This window comes from Mustela putorius, unplaced genomic scaffold (genome assembly GCF_011764305.1).
Source record: "Mustela putorius furo isolate JIRA1106 unplaced genomic scaffold, ASM1176430v1.1 tig00003942_pilon_pilon_pilon, whole genome shotgun sequence".
NCBI lineage: Eukaryota > Metazoa > Chordata > Mammalia > Carnivora > Mustelidae > Mustela > Mustela putorius.
The window spans coordinates 14,695,091-14,716,873 of NW_025422087.1; the positions used below are offsets into that span (position 1 = coordinate 14,695,091).

The 21,783-nt window shown below is 42.5% G+C and overlaps 1 protein-coding gene across 2 annotated transcripts; it reads left to right on the forward strand.

Annotated features, from left to right (window-relative positions):
• The first annotated feature begins 17 nt into the window (after nt 1-17).
• SRP9 (signal recognition particle 9) lies at nt 18-21,405 on the forward strand. Of its 2 annotated transcripts, none has more exons than XM_045069524.1 (3): nt 18-151; nt 4,938-5,006; nt 20,251-21,405. In XM_045069524.1, the coding sequence occupies exons 1-3, from the start codon at nt 80-82 to the stop codon at nt 20,353-20,355; spliced, it is 246 nt and encodes an 81-aa protein (XP_044925459.1). In that variant the 5' UTR covers nt 18-79; the 3' UTR covers nt 20,356-21,405. The 2 variants fall into 2 exon arrangements, with proteins under 2 accessions (XP_044925459.1, XP_004761960.1); XM_004761903.3 differs by lacking the exon at nt 20,251-21,405 and adding an exon at nt 8,953-11,213.
• Nucleotides 21,406-21,783: the final 378 nt, after the last annotated feature.

Sequence of the window (21,783 nt, forward strand, 5' to 3'; positions counted from 1 at the left end):
GAAGTAGGTGGTAGGTGGGCTGGGTCGCGCTGCCTGCGGTCCCCGGCCTCGTCCCCTCACTCTCCGCTGCGGAGCCACGATGCCGCAGTACCAGACCTGGGAGGAGTTCAGTCGCGCGGCCGAGAAACTCTACCTCGCCGACCCTATGAAGGTAAATCCCCGCGGGGCCGCTGTATCGGCCCCGGGTCAGGATGTCATCCCTTTGGTCCGCGCGGCCTGCGGAGCTTCTCCAGCCCCGCCGGGAGGTGCTAGGTGTGAGCGGAGACGGACCCTGCCAGGTGTCGTGGCTCCCACTGCCTCCTCCCGGAGGAGCGGCCGGACGAGTCCTGGAAACCGGGTCGTCGCCGGCCCCAAAGCGGCCCTGCTCTGCCTTCCCCGCCCCCAAGCCCTGTGGCCGCGGTAGGTTTACGTGTCTCTAAGGGCAGGGCTCCTCCCCCTGCGGCTGCGGCTTCCTGACCCTCGGTGGTTTCGGTGCCCTTTTCCTGTCCCGCTGTGGCGTATATGAGAAGGCTTGCACCCTTTTCTCGGGAGAATACTCTTAAAACGTAAAATGTTGGCGGACAGTTTAGGGGGCTCATTCGTGGTCCCCACAAAAATTATGGTGAGTAGATGCCAGAGGTTAGCTCCTTATTAAAGAGCAAAGAGGGCCCCATGACGGGAACTGGAGCATTCAGGTCTTCATTTTTCTTCCTCCCGAGTTTCTATTAATTTTGTTGTTCTATCCAGAGACTGTTTAAGTCGCTCCTTGTTAATTAAAAGTTTCGGTAGGTTTTTAGACCTAGATACCTAACAAGAAGCTGTGAAAGTGTTTGTCCATTCTTTACAGTAACATAATAGGTGATGACATGAGTTAGGTATTTTTGAAATCGAGTGTTTTGTGTATGACACGATTTCTAGCTCCTCCATTTGGTTGACGTCCTGTGTGTGCTGGGACATTTGTTTCTCCGTGCAGTGTACTGTGAGAACGATACAGGATTTTTGTCCAGAGGTACCCACACAGTACACAAAATATCTGAAAACATAGTGAAGAGTATAGAAGTTCACGTCAAGAGTAATCGTATTTTAATTAGTTAAATTTAATAGGGAAATGAACACGAGATAGTAATGACAGCATATTGCCATGAACAGAGCTTGTCTAGAATACGCAGGATCGGGAGAGAGCTTTTCCTCTCTTCACCTCACAGAAAAGTCCAGGGCATGAAAACTTCTACTGGTTTTCAACTCTTGATTTTTTGATAGGTGAGGGGCGCTTGACTAACAGTTTTTTTTTTTTTTTTAAAGATTTTATTTATTTATTTGACAGAGAGAAATCACAAGTAGTCGGAGAGGCAGGCAGAGAGAGAGAGAGGAGGAAGCAGGCTCCCTGCTGAGCAGAGAGCCCGATGCGGGACTCGATCCCAGGACCCCGAGATCATGACCTGAGCCGAAGGCAGCGGCTTATCCCACTGAGCCACCCAGGCGCCTTTGACTAACAGTTTTGTGGAGTGCCTTCTATGTGACATTCTACACTACGTATCCTCAGGTGTATAATTCATGTGAACAGTCAAAACAATCCCTTGAGGCAAATGAATAAATGGTCTTTGATACTTTAAATGGATTGCCTGGTCTCCAAGCGATGAAGCTAGAATTTGAACCCCATTCTCTAAACGCCAAGTCTCTGCTGTCTCTGCTAGAACTAAAGAAGAGGACTTTTGTCAAGACTCCTCGGAATCCATTTTGGAGAATTTTCTGTCCTCTCTCCCACCCTCTGAGCCTCCTGAGTACACCTGCCACCTTTTACTGTTCTCTTGCATTGCTCTCACTGGAGATGGTGTTCCTGCTGGACCATGTGATAACCTCTCAATCAGTCTTTCTGCCTTTTTAATCCCTCTTTTTACTCGTGCCACACTTGTCTAAAACAAAAATGGAATTCTCTCAGTTTTCTACTTAAATACTGGCTTTTCGTTGATTGCCAGGTAAAATCCAGACTCCCAGTCCACAGTCTGACCCTCTCCAATCTTTCTGGCTTTGTCTTCCCACCATATCCACCATCGTCTGTTCTAGTCTCATGAGGTTACAGAATTTAAATATTCATTCACACTGCTCCTTCAGTTTCTCTCCTACCCTTTTCCCTAAAAGAAAAAGGCGTGCATTGACAAAGCCATCTTTAGCAAGCTTTTTTACACTTCCCCTTCCCCCAGTTATAATGACTTGTTTTCTCTTTTAGCATTTTACCTGTGTATGCCTCTATAAAAGGACTTCATTCATGCTGTCTTGTGCTTGGTTATTTTGGTTGATGGAATTCAGAGTTCCTAAGAGAGCAAGAATCTTGATTGCTTTTTCTCCTTTTGTGGCGTCAGATAACATAGGTGCCCCCTCAGTTACAAAATAGACTCTCTTACAGTGTCATAGAGCTTTTAACTCCCACTTCCCCTCATGAAGCCAGCCATTATTCTTTCAACCGAGACTAAAGAGTTTACGTAGTTGTCATGCTTAACACATTTTTTTAAAAAGATTTTATTTATTTATTCGAGAGAGGGAGTGAGTGAGAGCACAAGTGGATGGAGGCAGAGGTAGAAGCAGACTCCCCACTGAGCAGGGAGCCTTAGGCGGCGGGCTCCATCCCAAAACCCTGAGATCCTGACCTGAGCAGAGGGGAAGTCAGAAGCTTAGTCGACTGAGCCACCCAGGCACCCCCATGGTTAATTAGCACATTTTAAAATTTCTGTTTGTTTCTGGAGAACTGAATTTTTTTTAACATGTAGAATTAAATAACCCAATATATAGAATCTGGTGTCTAAAGATAATCTAGTTGTAATTTATATAAGTGCTTTCTGAGTTCCTTTTTCTCCTTCACCAAAACAAATCTCTGACTGGTGTCCCCCCCACCACACACACACACCCAGTCCCAGGAGAGCAGAGACATAATGGGGAAAGCTGGAGAGTACAGCTCTTCATAAGCCCTTTTTCTTCAGTTTCCAGAATTGTCTCGAGGCTTATGGTTCTACATTGTGACCATTTTATTTTATTATTTTTTTTTAAGATTTTATTTATTTATTTGACAGACAGAGATCACAAGTAGGCAGAGAGGCAGGCAGAGAGAGAGAGAGAAGGAAGCAGGCTCCCTGCTGAGTAGAGAGCCCAACATGGGGCTCCATCCCAGGACCCTGGGATCATGACCTGAGCCGAAGGCAGAGGCTTTAACCCACTGAGCCACTCAGGTGCCCCATGACCATTTTAAAATTATGTTCCTGTTTTGGCTTTTAGATACTTCACATCTTTTGAAACAGCTGGTTATTGTTGTAGGTCAGCAAAAAATGGACTCTGCTGCACTATACTATTTTGAATCCATTATTTTAAAAAAATAAAATTGATGTTCCCAGAAGTGGTAAACCTACTGGGAGATGTTCTGTTCTAGATAAATCATTTTCTTGGCTCCCTAACTGGAATGCCGAACAGTGGAAGGTGTGTAGCACGGTGTTCAGTATAGGGATTGTTTTTGGAAAAGTCGTTGATGGAGACTTCTTTCCAGGACAGAATCCTGTTTTTCTGTCCTAATGCGTTGTGTGGTGCCGTGATTTTGCTGAATGCTTGAGTCCGATTCTACCTCCTGAGAGCCACAGGGAGGGGACAGCATGAACTGTGACTGCCGTACTTCCTGCCACAGAGATTTGGACTTGCACAGCGTAGTCTGCTGTTTTTCCTCCTACTTTTCCTTTCATTCTTCCGTGGTGGGTTGATATTGTAGGGAAGGAAAACCTCTTTTACCCTCTTAGATTTCATAGCTGGGGCCCTGCAAATTAAACTGATAAGGGACAGAGTAACAAGAAAGAAAACTCAACACATGTATGCAGTGTGCACGGAGTTTACAAAGTATTTGACTTGAGGAGATAGTTAGAATTGGGGCCTATGTACCGTGATCAGCAATACTGATGGAGTGTGGGAAGGAGGGTGGACTAAGGACAAGGGATTTGGAGATACTGTGGAGGGGAAGGTGATTAGTAGGGATTGTTCTGCAGATACGAGTCCTCCTTTTCCCAGGAAGGGAGAAAGGAGCACCTTTATTACTAGAAATTTTATGTCACCTTTACGAAGGTTAATTTATGTCCTGTTCTTTAGCCAGAAAGGGCAGAGAGCTAATCTCTGCTCAGAACAGTCCTTATGCCAAAGTGACATGTTTTGAGGAAACATGTTGTGATCCCCTTCAGTATATAGGTGGTCCCCAACTTACAATGCTTGGACTTTAGTTTTTTGACTTTTGGTACTGCAAAAGCAATATAAATTCAGTTGAAATTGTACTATGAATTTGAATTCTGATCTTTCCTCGGGCCACAAAGTAATTTCTACACCCAGTGAAGGGCTTGAACGAATAACCCTGAGATCCAGAATTGGATGCTCTACCTACTGAGCTGGCAGTGGGTTCATTGGGGGAATAACCCCATCATGAGTTGAGGAAGATCTGTATATTTGTGTCAGGGTGGGCAGAAGGAGAGAGAGAATCCCAAGCAGGCTCCATTCCCAGCACAGAGCCCGACATGGGGTTCAGTCTCACAACCCTGAGATCATGGCCTGAGCCAAAATCAAGAGTCGGATGCTTAACCGATTGAGCCACCCAGGTGCCCTGAGATCTGTATATTCTTAATGCCAAACCACCTTAAGAGTCTCACGGATATTCCCTGAATGTGGATGTGTTTTGGGGAATTTTCAGGATATCTCTTCAAACTGGCTGCAAATAAATATTGAACTTTTTAGTAAGTCCTTTTAAAAAGTGAATTATAGTAATAGGAAGGAACTAAAATACTATTCTCTACCTCATTTCAATAATGATGTTTACAGTAAAGATGTATGTAGATGTTTTGGCTATTCTAGAGGGATCCTCTTTAGCATACCTGAAGACTAATTATTTATGAGAAATGTCTTCTGACTTCACTGTTTCTAAATGTGTATTTTTATTTCAGGCCCGTGTGGTTCTCAAATATAGGCATTCTGATGGGAGTTTGTGTATTAAAGTAACAGATGATTTAGTTGTAAGTATACATTTTTATTTGTTGCATATTTCCAGATTCGTTTGTTTGAAATTGTTTACATAGAATTTATGCAGATTGCCCATTAGGATGCTTATTTTGCATTTCATTCCAAAGTCAGAAATCTCATTCTAGAAGCTACTTTTATAGACTCTTGGAGAAATAATGTAGTACGTCAAGTGTCATTTAGTAATTACTTCAGACCTTAAACAAAAGGAGTATACAGACTAAAACTAAAACTGGGGATGAGGGGATAGAGGTCTCCTTATGAGTGTATGGGGAGGAAATGGTGTTCGAACACAGCTTCATAGCTGCCTCCCTCCTTCCCGCCCTGCTCAGTCTTGTCCCTTCCGCACACCCCGTTACTTCCGGGACCCTCTGCCGCCTGATCTCCACACAGCGGCAGTTGTCCGCTGAACGAGTCTCCCGGCCAGCCCAGCAGCAGCCCTGTGCTTCCAAACCTAATGGTCTCAGCAGTCTGCACCTTACTGGACCTCCTGGCTGCTTCTCATACATAAAACCACTCTGGGGGAAATTGTTTTGGCATCTGTGGCTCCGTTTTATCTTCGTTTTCTTTTTCTGTGCTTGTCTTAGTGCTCTTTGCTAATAAATACCGGTTTCTCCAGAATTCTATCCTGGATCAGCTTTTGATACTGCTTCTGGAGCAGTCCATTCAGCCACAGTGCCCAGGACTGCTGCAGTCTGCTACAATCTGGAGACAAAATCTGTCTTCAGATTTGTACATTTAGGTCACATTTTTCTTTTGACTTCCTGACTAGCTCCCTGTTCAGCGTCCTTTCCTCGATGCTCCTCAGAATTAGCCTGTCCAGGATGGAACTCCTCATCACTTCTGAAACTGCCACCTCCTGTTTTCTAGTGCAATAGAGTCCGCCGTTTCCCGTTCTCACGTCCACTGGCCCCTCACGTGAAGAGCTTGTCTTCGATCCTCTGACATGCTCCGTGCTCTTTCCCAGGCACTTGGGAATTGCTGACTCAAGCACCCTGGTCTCATTTCCTGTCACAAGCATTCTGTCTCCACTGTGCCTCCCCTGAATTTAGGGTGTCATCCTCACTTGGCTGGCTGGCTAGATCCATCTCCCAAATGTGTCCCTGCTTCCAGTTCACCCTTTAGTTGTCTGGAGAGATTTCTAAAAGGCAGGTTTGGTTTAGACCCTGCTTAAAACCTTAGTGGCTCCTCGTCACTGCTAGTGTGACTGCAACCTCACATGCCCTCCATCTTCTGCCTTTCCTGCGTTACTGCGGGGCTCCTGTGACCGGGCGGGCTGTCTTGGGCCTCTGTGCCTCTGAGTGTCCTCTTCCCGTCTTTGCGGCATTGAATCCACGGCCGCCCCAGTATGGTGAGATGGGTGCTTATCTTTCAAAATCCAGCTGAAAGGAGTGCTTCTCTTGCTTTTCTTTTTGGCTCTTTCTGTGCTGTATTATAATTGTTTTATCATATTTGTCTTCTTAGTAGATTGTGAGCTTCAAGACAGTAGAGAGCAATAAAGTTCTTACCTAATGTCCAGTGACTAGCATGGTATCCAGACCCGGAGGTTACTTAGATAAATTCTTTAAAAAATTTCAGAGTGACCTTTTGTCTTTGCTCATATATTAGCTTTTTATATATTTGCGTTCCACGTTCTGTTGTGAGGTTGCGTGAATTCAGACTTTTAATGATTATCGTGTCTTCCAGGCACCAGTTAAGTTGGGAGTAACTGAAAACGTGAAAAATGGTGTCGTGTACTAGACTTAGAGTCAAGAGATTGGAATCGGAGTTTAGCCATTTACCACTGTCTCAGCCTTGGAAAAGTTCAGACCAAAGTTTGGCTTTCTGGGGCCCCGTTTCCTTATCTGTAAACTGCGGAGTGATGATCTGCTCCCCTGATCAGGGGGTGGGACATAAACCCCACACAGGAAGGTACTTAGCATTAGTGCTTGCCTCCCAGTACATCCGCGCATGCGCTTGAGTCTGGGGTGTTCACAGTGATGATTGTCTCCATCATCTCCATTGTGATGGGCACAGAGTGGGGAGGTTTATCTACTGAAGACAAGTTGGCGTGCCCTATTTTTAAGTTAGGAAAAAATGCAGAACTGATTTTAATACAAAAGGCTTTAACTCAAAATGATGACTTTTTGCCTCCAGTAATGATTAAACATAATTAAGGATGCATGGATGCCAGTATTGGGAGGAACTTTATGTCACACTGATGATTCCTGTGACAAGATCGAAATGTGAAAAATGCCTTCTGTGTTCTTTCTTAAATCTACTGAGAATTAGTCCATGTTTGGAAGGGGCCAAAGACACAACCAAATCCATTCTCCTAAATAATAAATTATCTGACTCAACTCTGACAGAAAAAAATCTGTTTCCTAATGACTCTTAAAAAATGTGTGCACTCCCCTTGCCAGTTCATCTTAATAGTTACTACTTCCTTCAGAAACTCAGTCTTAGGCTACATTTATTATTATCACTGTCTTTGACTTTTTTATAATCCCATTTATGCTTCATTTTTTTCTGATCCCACGACTGATTTATAATATTTTCTAGGACTTTGAAATCTTTTCTGTCAAACCATAGTGACAAGGTAGATAGATTCTCCCACAGCACATATACCGAAATTGGAATGTTGGAGACTATTATGGCCTCTTTATAAGATTGTTACACAAATTTCTACAGTATGTGGATAACAGTTTTAAGTGAGTGCCTTTTAAAGGCTAAATCAACTCAGACCAGTCAGGGATGATAAGATTGAACTATAGGTCACTCGAGTTCATGAATTTTTTTTTTTTTTTTAAGATTTATTTATTTGTGTATCTGAGAGAGGAGGGAGGGCCAAAGGGAGAAGCAGACTCCCTGCTCAGCAGGGAGCCCGACTTGGGGGGGGGTCCGACTTTGGGGGGTGGTTCGGAGTTCGACCCAGGGACTCCAGGATCATGACCTGAGCCGAAGGGAGTTGCTTAACAGCTAGCCACCCATCAGCTATCACCCTAAGCTGATGAATATTATTGTAGAATCATTCGTTTCTTTAAAACTCATGTGAACCCTTAGGATGGGCTAAAGAAAAATGCACCTTTTAATACAAAATAAGGGGGGAGAATTGCAGCTTAAATTTGATATTTTTGAAGACTCTAGAACAAATGGTTTTTGACAAACCACAGGCAGATCTTAAGCATGTATTTAACTTGGAGCAAATATTTAACTTAGAGCAAGGAAAAATTTGGTTTGGATTAAAAATTGTGAATACCTTCAAAAAATCAAAGCTGGACTGATTTATCTGGTTTAATTTAGACCATCACCAGCTGTGAGCAAGGGATGGTGGATTTTTTTTTCCTTAAAAAAGGAAAATTTTTAAATTTTCCCATCTCCCAATTTCACAAGTAGGGAAACAAGCCCTAATATTGCTGTGCTTTTCCCAGTATAACTCAGTTACTCATGACCAGATCCCAGGGAGAAAATAATCTGATTCCTAGCCTGGAGTTCTCATCAGACCCTACAGCAGGACTTAGCATGTTACTTAATTAGTCATTTTTTTTTTTTAAGATTTTATTTGTTTATTTGACAGACAGAGATCACAAGTAGGCAGAGAGGCAGGCAGAGAGAGAGAGAGAAGGAAGCAGGCTCCCTGCTGAGCAGAGAGCCCAATGCGGGACTCGATCCCAGGATCCTGAGATCATGACCTGAGCCGAAGGCAGTGGCTTAACCCACTGAGCCACCCAGGCGCCGCTAATTAGTCATTTTTGAGGAGCTTCAGAGTTCATTTAGTTTTTTGCTTACGGCAGTGGAGTTGGAAATACTAAAAGATACTAAAGGAATGAATTTTCGGGGGCATAGAAACCTTAACTGCCTTAGTATGAGGAAAGACTCCTATTTGTACCCAATCCTACATTTGCTACGTTGTTGATAATCTAGTTTTGCGTAGTTAATGTGTACTTTTAACATTTCTGACAGTGTTTGGTGTATAGAACAGACCAAGCCCAAGACGTAAAGAAGATTGAGAAATTCCACAGTCAACTAATGCGACTTATGGTAGCCAAGGAATCCCGCAGTGTTGCCATGGAAACGGACTGAATGGTTTGAAAAGAAGATCTGTCGTGTTCTTAGGAAGTAAATCTCTTTTGAATCTGAAAAAGTATTGGGAAAGAAAATACTTTATGTAACTGAGCTCTTCAGAAATGGGGAGATGATTTTTTGTACTTTTTTTTTTTATGTTTACTTTAGAGAGCTAGGAATGTAAATGCTTTCAGGTAGGAAACTTTTATTTATTTTTGGAAACTGAACAAATACATCTATGTTGGGAAATCTTTTGCAGGTTGATGTGGGACAAAATACATTAATTATTCTCTGGTAAGTTTGTTTCGGTAATTTGAAAATGAGATACCAGTGAAAGGCAGTTCTTCCTTTATTAAATTTTAGTTAATTTAATTAAAAGGCAGTTCTTCCTTTATTAAATTTAGTTAATCTATCTTTGAAAGAAAATTAAATGTAACTATTTTGCCAGATTGATATATTTCTTTTGGAGCATGAAATCTGTGCTGTTGATGACCTACAAACAAAATATGGTAACTGGAATTAATCTGTGCACAGCAGCATACCAGACTCTGTATGATACAGTGTGTAGTCTCTGTTCTGTCTGAAAGTGATCATGGAGGGCACCTGGGTGGCTCAGTGGGTTAAAGCCTCTGCCTTCAGCTCCCGTCTTGATCCCAGGGCCCTGGGATCTGGCTGCATCAGGCCTCTGCTCAGTGGGAAGCCTGCTTCCCTTCCTCTCTCTGCCTGCCTCTATGCCTACTTGTGATCTCTGTCAAATAAATAAATAAAATCTTTAAAAAATAATAATAATCATCATGGAAACAGTTAATGCTTTCCTTACCTAACACTTTACAAATTTGAACTGTGTTTTTGAATATAAGGGATTTGCAAGCAGAGACTTGCTTTGAATCTAGTTTTCAGTGCTTGGAAACAACTGCAGTTACTTTAAGTGCATGAACAGAGTGATCACTAGTGGGCTGAAAGCACTGTATACACAAGTGTTTGCCACAGATTTCCCATCTGCATTTTCCTGGAAGGGCTAAAGATTATTCAAACTGTTAAATCTTTGCATGTGTCTGTGCCTGCCCCCACTCCCCCCACTCGTTTCTCTCTGTATTTAACCAGGGTGTTAAGCCTGACTGTCATGGCTGTTATGTTTTCCATTAGGCCAGAAGGATGTTATTTGATATTTATCATATTGTAACCTTAATTTTACCACCTAAATGTTCACATGTTGCTTCCTACATTACAGTATTTTTTGGTTAGGAATTTGTCTTGTTGAGCAGCATTTTAATGTGAAAATTTCATTAGCCATATAAATTTTTGCATGTTTCAGAGAATTAAGTAAAATATTATATGAATATATTGTTTCTGTTGAAGTTTTTAAGTTCTCAAGAATATACTGTATTCATTTAGTCTAAAATGAGCCTGATGATGCTGTAAGTAAATTTTGTTTGTTGTTTTGTTTGTTGGTACTTTTCATTACATGACTTTCTCTGTTGATGGCAAGGTTGTTTTCATCATTAAGAGGAGTAACATCAAATAGTAAAGGGTATTTGGGGTTTGGGGTTGTGTCCCCCCCCACCCCCACCCCTGAATCAGTGGGATCACTGGAGGATTTTTGGCCTTTTTCTTTTTCATTTACGCCTTCTACTTACTAACACTACTTTATAAAAATAACCTGGAAGGGTGAGACTGGGATTGGGATTCCTCGGGTCCTTACAACTTAGAGCTTATAGCAGAGGGCGCAAGGCAGATAGCCTGTGTTACAGTATTGGCTCTGCTACTTCCTGATTCTGTGGTCTTTGGATACTTCTCTGAGCCCATTTCCTTCTCTGGAAATTGGGCTGACAACAGTACTTCTAGGACTTGAGAATCAAATGGTAGAGCCTATCTAGGTCAATAAATAGTAGCTGCTAGCAGTAGTAATTATATTTTTTTCAGGGGAAAAGGTGTACCTGGCTCTTAAAGTTTATTTCATAATTTTAATTGAAGGATTATTTAGAAATAACATCTGCTTTTTCTGCTGAGAGCTGTATCTTTTATTAAATGTCATTTTTGGCAGTTGGGGAACAAAATAGGACTGTCCCCATAAAGAGTGTTCTTATGTGGGAAGAAACTGAAATCCTTAAATCTAAAACTTCTGTTTGTGTTTGCACAAAATAAAACTATTAAGATAACTAATTTGTAAGTATCGAGTTTCTTAAAGTAAATATAAATAACAAAACCCCAAATCATCATATATTCTGAAAATTGCAGTGCTCTATACTCCCAATTTTTTTTTTTTACTTATGAAGTATTTTAGACACCCTAATCACACACACCCGGGTTAATTTTTAACAAACGTGTTTGTGATATGTTTGGTCAAACCCTGCTGACTCTCATGTAACCCATATGAAGTCACGGTAGTGATTGAGATTCTAGGTGTAGTTAGCAGTTAAAACAGTTTCATTTTGTTCTTCTAAGGACCCACTCTCCTTGGAGCGCAGAGTTCACTAAACATTGCTGTTAGGCTACATATGTTCTCTACTTAACCTCTTGGGGTACCTAGTCTGCCAGCTTTCTGTCTTAAAAATAAAAGGTCTCGTGGCATGTGAGTGGTTCAGTTGGTTAAGTGTCCCACTCTTGATTTCAGCTCAGGTCATGACCTTGGTCGTTGGATTGAGCCCTGCATTTTGCTCCATGCTTAAGATTCTCTCCCTCTCCCTCTACCCCTGTCCCACATGGGTTGCTTGTGCTCGCAAAAAAAAAAAAAAAAAAAGCGTGTGTGTGTGTATAAAGTGTCTTAGGCACAGCTTTAAGTCATTGATAGAGGCAGTGTTGGCAGCATTTTATAGTTGATACCTTCTGTTACCTTTAGGAAACTCTAAGATTAGCAATTGTATGATGCTAAAAGTCTTCAAAGTATTCTAAAACAAATTCAAAATGAGGGAAATATGAAATTAATTGCCCAAGAACAGTAAGAGGTCCTATCCTTTCTGCCTACTGAAAATAAAACTAAAAGCCAAATCCCTATATTCGTTGCACTCCTCCTGTTCATCTTCGTCAAAGATGGCCTTGTGGTAACTTGTCATCATATTCAGAATTACTTCTCTTGGAACAACAGGGAGAACGTTCCTTTTACTGCAGTTGAAATGTATGATAATGTGAGAAGAAAGTCAAAATAATTTCATTCCTCTTTCTTATATTAAAAGCACTAGTTGGGGGGTACTTGGCTGGCTCAGTTGGAGGAATGTGTGGCTCTTGGATTTCAGAGTCGTGAGTTTGCAACCCACGGTGGGGAGAGAAAATAAGCTTTAAAAGCACTAGTTGGACTGGTTTGCGATAAGGTGGAGCGGCCACTTGCCGCCGCAGCTCTTCTACCAGCTTCAGCTATGAGTGTGTGGACCTCCAAAAGAAAACAGCAGGTGGATTAGGGAAGAAGATGAGAGCTTGAAGTACTACTGAACCCAGGACGAGTCCACCCTCCCTCAGCGCCCCCGGTATCCCACAGCCTGAACTCAGCACATGGGAAAGCTGGAAGTGAGTATTGGAGTACAGATGGGCATAAGCCCTCTCAGTCTGGCTCAAGGAGTACAAGGGGAACTTCTAATACACCCAAGAGAGTGTAGAAATCTTTTGGTTTTTTGCTCTTTTGTGTTCTCTTACCATGCTACCACTTTGATCCCCAGCAGTCCCATCATGGTGGTAGCATCCGCTGTCAGCATTGGGAGCCTGTGGGAGCCAAAACGTGGGGAGAGGACCCTTCCTCTCCTGTACAGCTTTGTCTCCAAGAGGGTAGAACCAATCCCCATTGCATTTCTCTCTTTGGCCTCCCTCCACTTGGCCCTGGATGCAGACACAGTGTCAAAGTAGTCTTCTGTCCAGAGAATTAGAAATAGAAGGAACCCAAAAATACCAAAGGGATCACAGAGAGGAAGGAATTTCAGAAAGGGACCTCATTAAGTTGCTGATGAACCCCTGGGTCCACGGCCAAGCTGTACGTATGTGTGGATCTGATCCTTTTCAGTAGACCAAAGACTAATGAAGAGACCACCACCTAGATCCCAGCCTGGCAACTAGGAGGCATTTACATCCTGTAGATCCAGAAAGCGCTGCAGTAGTTTAGAACAGACATCCCAAACTGTTTTCTGAAGGCTGTGAGTCCAGTGTCAGTTTAGCTTTCAAAACCCTTGCCTTGGAACGCCTGGGTGGCTCAGTGGGTTAAAGTCTCTGCCTTCAGCTTGGGTCATAATCCCAGGGTACTGGGATCGAGCCCCACATTGGGTTCTCTGCTCAGCAGGGAGCCTGCTTCCCTCTCTCTCTCTGCCTGCCTCTCTGCCTACTTGTGATCTCTGTTAAATAAATAAAATATTTTTAAAAAACACACACAAAAAACTCTTGCCTGATCTTACACACCTGAAACTCATATAATGTGTTATGTCCATTTTGCCAGAATTTTTAAAAAATAATAAACTTTTGCCTACAACCTAGCCAGGTTGACTGCCTGCTGAAACAAAAACTCAGTATTTTCTAAAAATAAACTGAGTTTTTAGAAACTCAGTATTGAACTCTTGTTCAAAGAGTTTTGAACTCTTTGGATTTGAACAAGAGTTAGAGTTTAATGACAGTGTTCAAAATGTCAAGGATACAATCCAGAATTGCCTGGCACACCAGGAAATGGGGAAAACCTCAGCTCCTAGAAAAAGACACAGATATCACATGTTGGAATTACTTGACAAAGACGTTAAAGCAACTATTATAAAAGTGCTCCAGCAAATAATCAAGAACTCTCTTGTAGCCAATGGGAGGAAAAAGAACCTCTGCAAGGAAATAGAAGATATATATAAAAAGAACAAAATGGAAATTTTAGAACTGAAATACACAGTAACCAAAATGAAAAACTCCCTGAATAGTGTAGCATAATGGAGGAAACCATGAACTTGAAGATAAACCAAGAGAATTTAATCTGACCAGAGAAAAAGGTTGGGAAATGACAAAACAAAACCATGAGCAGAACTTCAGAGATCTGCAGGACAATAATAAAAGGTCTAACATTTGTGCCATCTGAATCCCTGGAGGAGAGGAGAAAGCATAATGCTGGAAAAAAATATTTGAGGAAATACTAGCTAGGAACTACCCAGTTTGGTGAAAAACTTAAACCTTTGGATTCAGGAAACTCACAAGATACCCACACCCAACAGAGTCGTAATGAAAACTGGACAATACTCTTGAAAGCAACCATTGGAAAAGCAATGCATTATGGGAAATAATGATTTGGATGACTGATCTCTCATCAGAAATGGAGGCCAGAAGGAAGGAGCACAACATTTTGAAAAGACTAAAAGGAAAGAACTGACAACCCAGAATTCTATATCCAGTGAAAATGTCCTTCAGGAACTAACTGAAAAGTCACTCTTAGATGAAGAAAAACAAAGAATTCATTCCCAGCAGACCTGGTCTAAAACAAACCACTAAAGGGAGTTCCTCAGACCGAAAGGAGATGACGCCATAACAAAAACAGAAACATTGAGGAAAGAAGGAAGAGCAACGGGAATAGTCATGATCTGGGTTAAAAGAATTAAACAGTTCTCTTGAGTTCTTAAAATACATTTGATGATAGAAATAAAATAAGACACCAATGGTGTTTTCACTGATGGAATACATAAGACATCAGTAACAAAGGGGGATTGTGGAAACTGTATGATAAAGTTTCTACAGTCCACTCAAAGTGATGAAATCTTGTTTCCAAGTAGACTGAAAAACTACATATGTGTATCCTCATCTCTCAAGCAACCACTAAAATAACTGCAAGTAGTTCTTTTAGTAGATAGATAAATGAAATACTGAAAAAAAAAAAAAAGACCCCAAGAAAGGCAAGAAAAGGTTATCAGGAATAACAACAAAACAGGAAACAAACACAAAACAATAAAATGATAGACCTAAAGGCAAACATATCAATACTTATATTAAGTGCCAATAGTCTATGCACACAGGAATTAAAAAAAAAAAAAACAAAACACTAGAACCAACTATATGCCCTTTACTTAACAGTTTATTATAAAATATATAAATCAGGGATGCCTGGGTGACTCAGTGGGTTGAGCCGCTGCCTTCGGCTCGGGTCATGATCTCAGGGTCTTGGGATCGAGTCCCACATCAGGCTCTCTGCTCTGCAGGGAGCCTGCTTCCCTTCCTCTCTCTCTGCCTGCCTCTCTGCCTACTTGTGATCTCTCTCTGTCAAATAAATAAAATCTTTAAAAAATAAAGATATAAATCAGGATTGATCAAATGAAGAAATACAGGATAAGGTCTGGAAAGATATAAAATGTAAGCCTTCCATGACCTTAGGGTTTATTACTCTCCTAGTGTGTTCATGAATGATTACAAGCGCAATCTTTGGCTGTCCATTATGTTCTGTGATGTAACAATGATTGAATCACTGGCCATGCACTAGAACTTGATCTCCAGCCACCCTTACCCTTCCCAGAGGATGGGCTAACCACCCTCCTTAGAGCCCTAATCCTCTAATTACACGGTTGGTCTTTCTGGCATGGCTAACCTCCTTCCTGAGTTACTTCATTAGCATAAACTCAGAGGTGGTCCCAGGGACCCACCATGAATAACAAAGGTACTTCTGTCACTCAGAAGACTGCAAAGATTTAGAGGTTAATTCCTGGGAACCTTGGTTTCCTGGAATAAAGACCAGAAAACTTCTTTACAATAAATCTCAGCTGTAGAACATTCACTGATGTCATACAGGAGACAAACCAGTGCAGTAAGGCAAGAAAAAGAAATAAAAGGCATCCAAATTGAAGAGGAAGAAGTAACTATCTGTAGATAACTTGATTGCCTACATAGAGAATCTTATGGAATCTACAAAAAAAAAAAAAAAAAAAAAAAACTGCAGAAACTAATAAGATTGCAGGTTACAAGATTAATATATTTCTATAATATATACAACTTTATATTCCTATATCTATTCCTATATATAGGAATATACTTAGAAGAAACATGGAAATTAAACTGAAAGTACATTTTTAATATCAAAAGATATGTACTGAAAGCTACAAATCATAGCTGAGAGAAATTAAGAAGACTTAAGTGAGTGATCTATTTTATTTACAGCTCAGAAGAATCAGTATATTAAAATGTCATTTTCCCCCGAATTGATGTATAGATTCAATGTATTCCCCAGTTAAAATCCCAGCAGGCTTTTTTGTAGAAATTGGTATTATGATTCTGAAATTCACATGGGAAAGCAAAAGAGCAGGTGGGAATAGCTAAAACATCTTTGCCAAAGGTGTGCCAAAATGTGGAGCTATAACTGCCTTTTTTCATGTCTTGCAAAGCTACCAGCATAAACCGCACCAGCATAAACGAGATCAGTGGAACAGAATACAGTCCAGAAACAGACCCACACATATAAGGATAACTTAAGTTACAAAGATCTAAAAGCAAGTCATGGAGAAAAGACAGTCTGGAGAAAAGACAGTCTGTTTAACGAATGGTGCCGGGATTCAATATTCCTATGGTTTAAAAAATTCAAACATTACCTCTACCTTGCACCATATGCAGATATTAACTTAAAAGATGAACTATGGATCTAAATATAAAACCACAAAACTTTTTTAAGAAGATTATTTATTCTGGAGTGGAGGAGAGAGGGAGAATCCAAGCAGACTCCTCGCTAAGCACAGAGACCAATGCGGGGCTCAATCGGGATCCCCGAGATCATGACCCAAGGCGAAATCAAGAGTTGGATGCTTAACTGACTAAGCCACCCACTCTCCCCTAAACCACAAAATTTATAGAAGAGAAAAGGAGGGAATCTTTGTGACCTCGGTTAGGCAAAGATTTCTTAATCTCTCTGCAATGTATTAAAAAAAAAATGGGCTTCAAAATTAAAATCTTCTGTTCTTCCAGAGACACTAAGGCAATGACAAGCCACATATCAAAAGAAATTATTTGTAAAGCATATGTGTGTGTGTATATATATATATATGCACACACACACACACATATGTATAAACTCTCATATAAAAGACTCTCAAACCTCCTCCCCCAAAAAAGTAAACAAAAGACCCTTGACTGAGGATGTACATGTGGCCAATAAACCCAAGAAAAGATGTTGAACAGTAAGTATTAGTTGTTAGGAGATGCAATTTAAGATCATGAGATAACACTCCGCAACTATTAGAGTGGCTAAAATTTAAAAGCTTGACTGCAACAAGAGCTGATAAGGACTTGGAGCAACCAGAAATCTCATATACTGCTGGTAGGAACACAAACTGGTATGACCATTTGGAAAACAGGCAGTTTCTTTAAAAATTATACATGAATCTACCATCCACACAAAGACTTGTACATGAATTTTTTTTTTTTTTTAGATTTTTTTTTTTAAGGTACTATTTTTAGGGACTCCTGTGTGGCTCAGTCAGTTAAGCCACTGCCTTCAGCTCAGGTCATGATCCCAGGATCCTGGGATGGAGTCCCGCAGAGCAGGGAGCCTGCTTCTCTCTCTGCCTCTGTCTGTCACTCTGCCTGTTTGTGCTGTCTCATTCTCTCTCTCTCTCTCTGACAAATAAATAAATCTTTAATTAAAAAAAAAGATACTATTTTTAGGGCCCCTGGGTGGCTCAGTAGGTTAAATATCTGCTCAGATCATGATCCCAGGGTCCTGAGATTGAGCCCTGCATCAGGCTCCCTGCTGCAGGGAGGGGATTCTGCTTCTCCCTCTGTCCTTACCCCTGCTTGTGCTCTCTTGCATGCACTGTCTCTCTCAAATAGCAAAAAAAAATTATTTATTTATTTATTTATTTTTAAATAATCTGTACACCCAACCTGGGGCTTGAACTCACAACCCTGAAATCAGGAGTCCCACATTCTACTGAATGAGCCAACCAGGTGCCCCAACTTGTACATGAATGTTAATCCTGGCTTTATCTGTTAATAGCCCCAAAGTGGGAATAACCGAAAGTCCACCAACAAGTCAAGTTTTGGATAAACAAACTGTGGTATATCCATACATAGCAATACCACTCAATGATGAAAAGGAGGAATAATTACCAACACTCACGACAACATCGATGAATCTCGAAATAACCCTGATTTAAAGGAACCGGGTCTATAAGTACATCCTGAATGATTTAATGTAGGTGAACTTCTAGCTGCAAAAACTGCAAAATAACCTAGAGTGACTGCAGGCAGAGGAGTGCTTTCCTTGGGGACCAGGGGCCAGGGAACAGAGGGGATTGCAGTGACACATGAGCACACTTTGCGGGCTATGGATATATTCACAAACTCCATCCTGGTGATGGTTCCATGAGCATTCACATACCTCAAAATAGGAAATTGCACATTCTAAATATTTGCAGCTTATTGTATGCCAATCATACCCCCAGTAGGGTGTTTTGAGGGGGGGGGGAAGGAGGAGGGCGGCTGGGTGTCACAGTTGGTTAAGCACCCGACTTGGTTAGGGTTAAGGTCCTGAGATAGAGCCCCACGGCAGTCTCCACGCTCAGCACAGAGCTCGCTTGTCCCTCTCCTTCTGTTCCTCCCCCTCCTCCTCGCATGCTCCTGCTCCCTCTCAAAGTAAAAATCTTAGTATATGTGCTGCCAAAGTGAGCACTCAAAGTAAAAATCTTAAAAACGAGCGAGAGCGCGCCACCATTCTCTGCAAGCCTCCAGCTGCCAGAGCTGAGTGATTTGCTGCCAGCTCTTCCTGGGCTGCCCCCGCCACCATCCCAGCGCCGCAGGGGTGTCCGAGGCTCTTCCCAGCCACCTTCCTCCCATCCCCCTCCCTTCTCCCGGTTCCCGCCATTCGTCTTCACTCTTCCTACTCCCACTTGGTGTGCTGTCTGGAGCACTGGAGTTTACACCTTCACACGTGTGTTGTGTGAATTCTGATTTTGCTCATTTTCCTGTTGAGTTGTCATTTCTGTAAGGGTTCTTGGGACTTTGGACAAGGTATTTAACCGGAGCGCCTCAATTTCCTCAGCTGTAATTGGCAATAAAAGTAGTATTTACCTCATGGGGCTGTTACAGAGATTAAGTGAGCATTTGGAAAGCACTTTAGACCAGTGCCTGGATGTTCATTAAAAAAAAAATAGGGGTGCTCTGTGGGGCCAGAATATCCTTTGTTGTGTGTGTTGCAACCGTTTTCGCCAAGCCTTGGTGTGTGGGAGATCTGGTTCCTTTCCTGTGGCTGCATCTCAAATGACCACAAGTTCGGTGGCTTGAAACAATACAAACGTATTCTCCTACAGGATCATGGGTCCGGAGTGGATCTTCAAGAGCTGGGGTAAAGGCATCAGTAGGGTTTGCTCCTGCGGGAGCGTCTAGAGGAACGTCTGTTTCTTTGCCTTTGCCGGCCCCCCGGGGCTGTCCTCATTCCCTGGCTCATGGCTCCACATCACATCACCTTCCCACCCTCTTTCTGTCCCGTCACCTCTGCCTCCCTCTCGTAAAGATCTTGTGACTATGTTTAATGCCGGCGCATCTAGTCCAGGATTGTGTCTCCATGTCAGTCTTATCTGCAAAGTCGCTTTTCCACATAAGGCAGCAAATTCACAGGCTCCGGGGATTAGGGCATCAGGGGAGCCATTGCTCAGCCTGCTACAGATAAGCTTTCGTCAGAGGCACACTACAGCCTTGGATGGTCGCCACTCACTGTCCTCCTCCACTCCTTTACGGATCGGGTCTGACCACTCTTCTTCACATCCATGCACACACAACTCACACGAACAGGGGAGCCGAAGCCTGTGAGGTCACCCTGGGCCAGTGAGGGATGGGAGCTGTTCCCCCCACTTTTCGTCCCCTGGGTGGAAAACTCTGAGACTCGGAACCTCCTCAGAAGGTTCCAGAGGAGCAAGCACCGGCCGCCCAGAGCAGTGGCCAAGCCGCCCAGAGCAATGGCCAAGTCGAAAACACATCCTCATGGGGCACCTGGTGGAGGCTCAATCAGTTAAGCATCTGACTCTTGATTCCAGCTCAGGGTGTGATCTCAGAGTGGTGGGATTGAATCCCACATCAGACTGGGCATTCGGCAGGGGAGTCTGCTTGAGATTCTCTCTGTCCCTCTCCCTCTGCACCCCCTCAGAAAAGAAAAGGAAACACCTCCTCATATCATCTTTTCCTCTCTTACATTTTCACCTCCTCACCCTTACTCCTGTCCCTGGGGTCACATCCCAAATAAGCTCCTTACATGCAAACCCTTGTCTTACACTCTGCTTTCAGGGGACCCTTGATTCGAGCAGCAACAACAAACAGCTCTTGGAAATGGAGAACGTGATCGCTGGAATGAAAACACAGAAATGTGAAGAGAAAAAAATACAGAAATAGCTCAGAAATTGAAGCCAAGAAGGAAAAAAAAGAGAGAGAGAAAGGATAAGAAAAGCAGCTCAAGATTTGGATAACAGGAATTCCCAAGAAAAGGAAAATGAAGTGGAGGAAATCATCAATAAGATGACCTAAGAAATATTTGCGGAATTAAAGGACATGAGTTTCCAGACTGGAATGGCCCCCCCTTGGTGCCTTGGACAGAGCATAAAAGTCAACCAAGTATGAAAACCAGTGATATTGGAATTTCAGAGTTGTGTGGGTAAAGAAAAGATCCTAGAAGCTTCCTGAGGGAGAAAAACGTTTTTAAAGAGGCTCTGGCATTAGAATGGCTTTGGACTTGGGGCACCTGGCTGGCTCATTTGGAAGAGCATGCGACTCTTGCTCTTGGGGTCCTGAAATTACTTAAGTAAATAAACTTAAAAAAAAAAAAAAAGACGACGACAAATGGCTTTGGACTATGTCAGCGGCAGTCCTAGAAACCAGGAGATCACAGAACAAGGCTATCACACTTCTGAAAGAAAATTCTTTCCATTCTGGAATGTTGCATTAGGTAACAGGAAGCATCATATAAACATGTTTTCCAGACACACTTAGATTATGTTTCCTGAAGTAAACCCCCCAATCTCAGTACCTCGAAAAAAGTTTAATTTTTTGCTCAAATTAGAGGGAGCTGTGGCTCCACAGTTCTGCTCCTACTCACAATCAACGTCTCGATCCTCCAGGATTGAGGAGGAAAGAGCAGAATCTCACAACAGCTCTCGAAGCCTCTGCTCAGATGTCATGTCCTTTTCTGTTGATCAGAGAAGGTGCCATGTCCAAGCCTCGCATCAGTGACCTGAGAATTATATTCATCTGCAGGGAGGCACTAGAGGTCACCAAGCAAAGGGCAGGAATCCCTGAGAACAGTAATCTACACGATGTCTCAAGACTTTACAAGAAGCAATCAGGGATGTGCTCCTCTAAAACCTTAAAGGATGGGGTGCCTGGGTGGCTGAGTGGGTTAAGCCTGTGCCTTCGGCTCAGGTCATGATCTCAGGGTCCTGGGATCGAGTCCCGCATTGGGCTCTCTGCTCGGCAGGGAGCCTGCTTCCTCCTCTCTCTCTGCTTGCTTCTCTGCCTACTTCTGATCTCTGTCAAATAAATAAAATATTTTTAAAAAATTAAAAAAAAAACAGCCCTTAAAGGAGTGAGCCACAGAAGAGGGAGAAGGGGGGATACAGGATGCAGACTCCTAACGGGAGACACCGAAAAGATCCCCAGGGCGAGGTGAAGGGCAGCCAGGCAGGGGAGCAACCAGACCAGGCGAGGCAGATCCCCATGAGGGTGGGGAACCCAAAGCAGGTCTCCCAAGGCACTTAAAAAAAAAAAAAAAATGAAATAGAAGGAAATCCAGCCTGAATGAATTTACTATTGAGGGGTTGGTGTTGA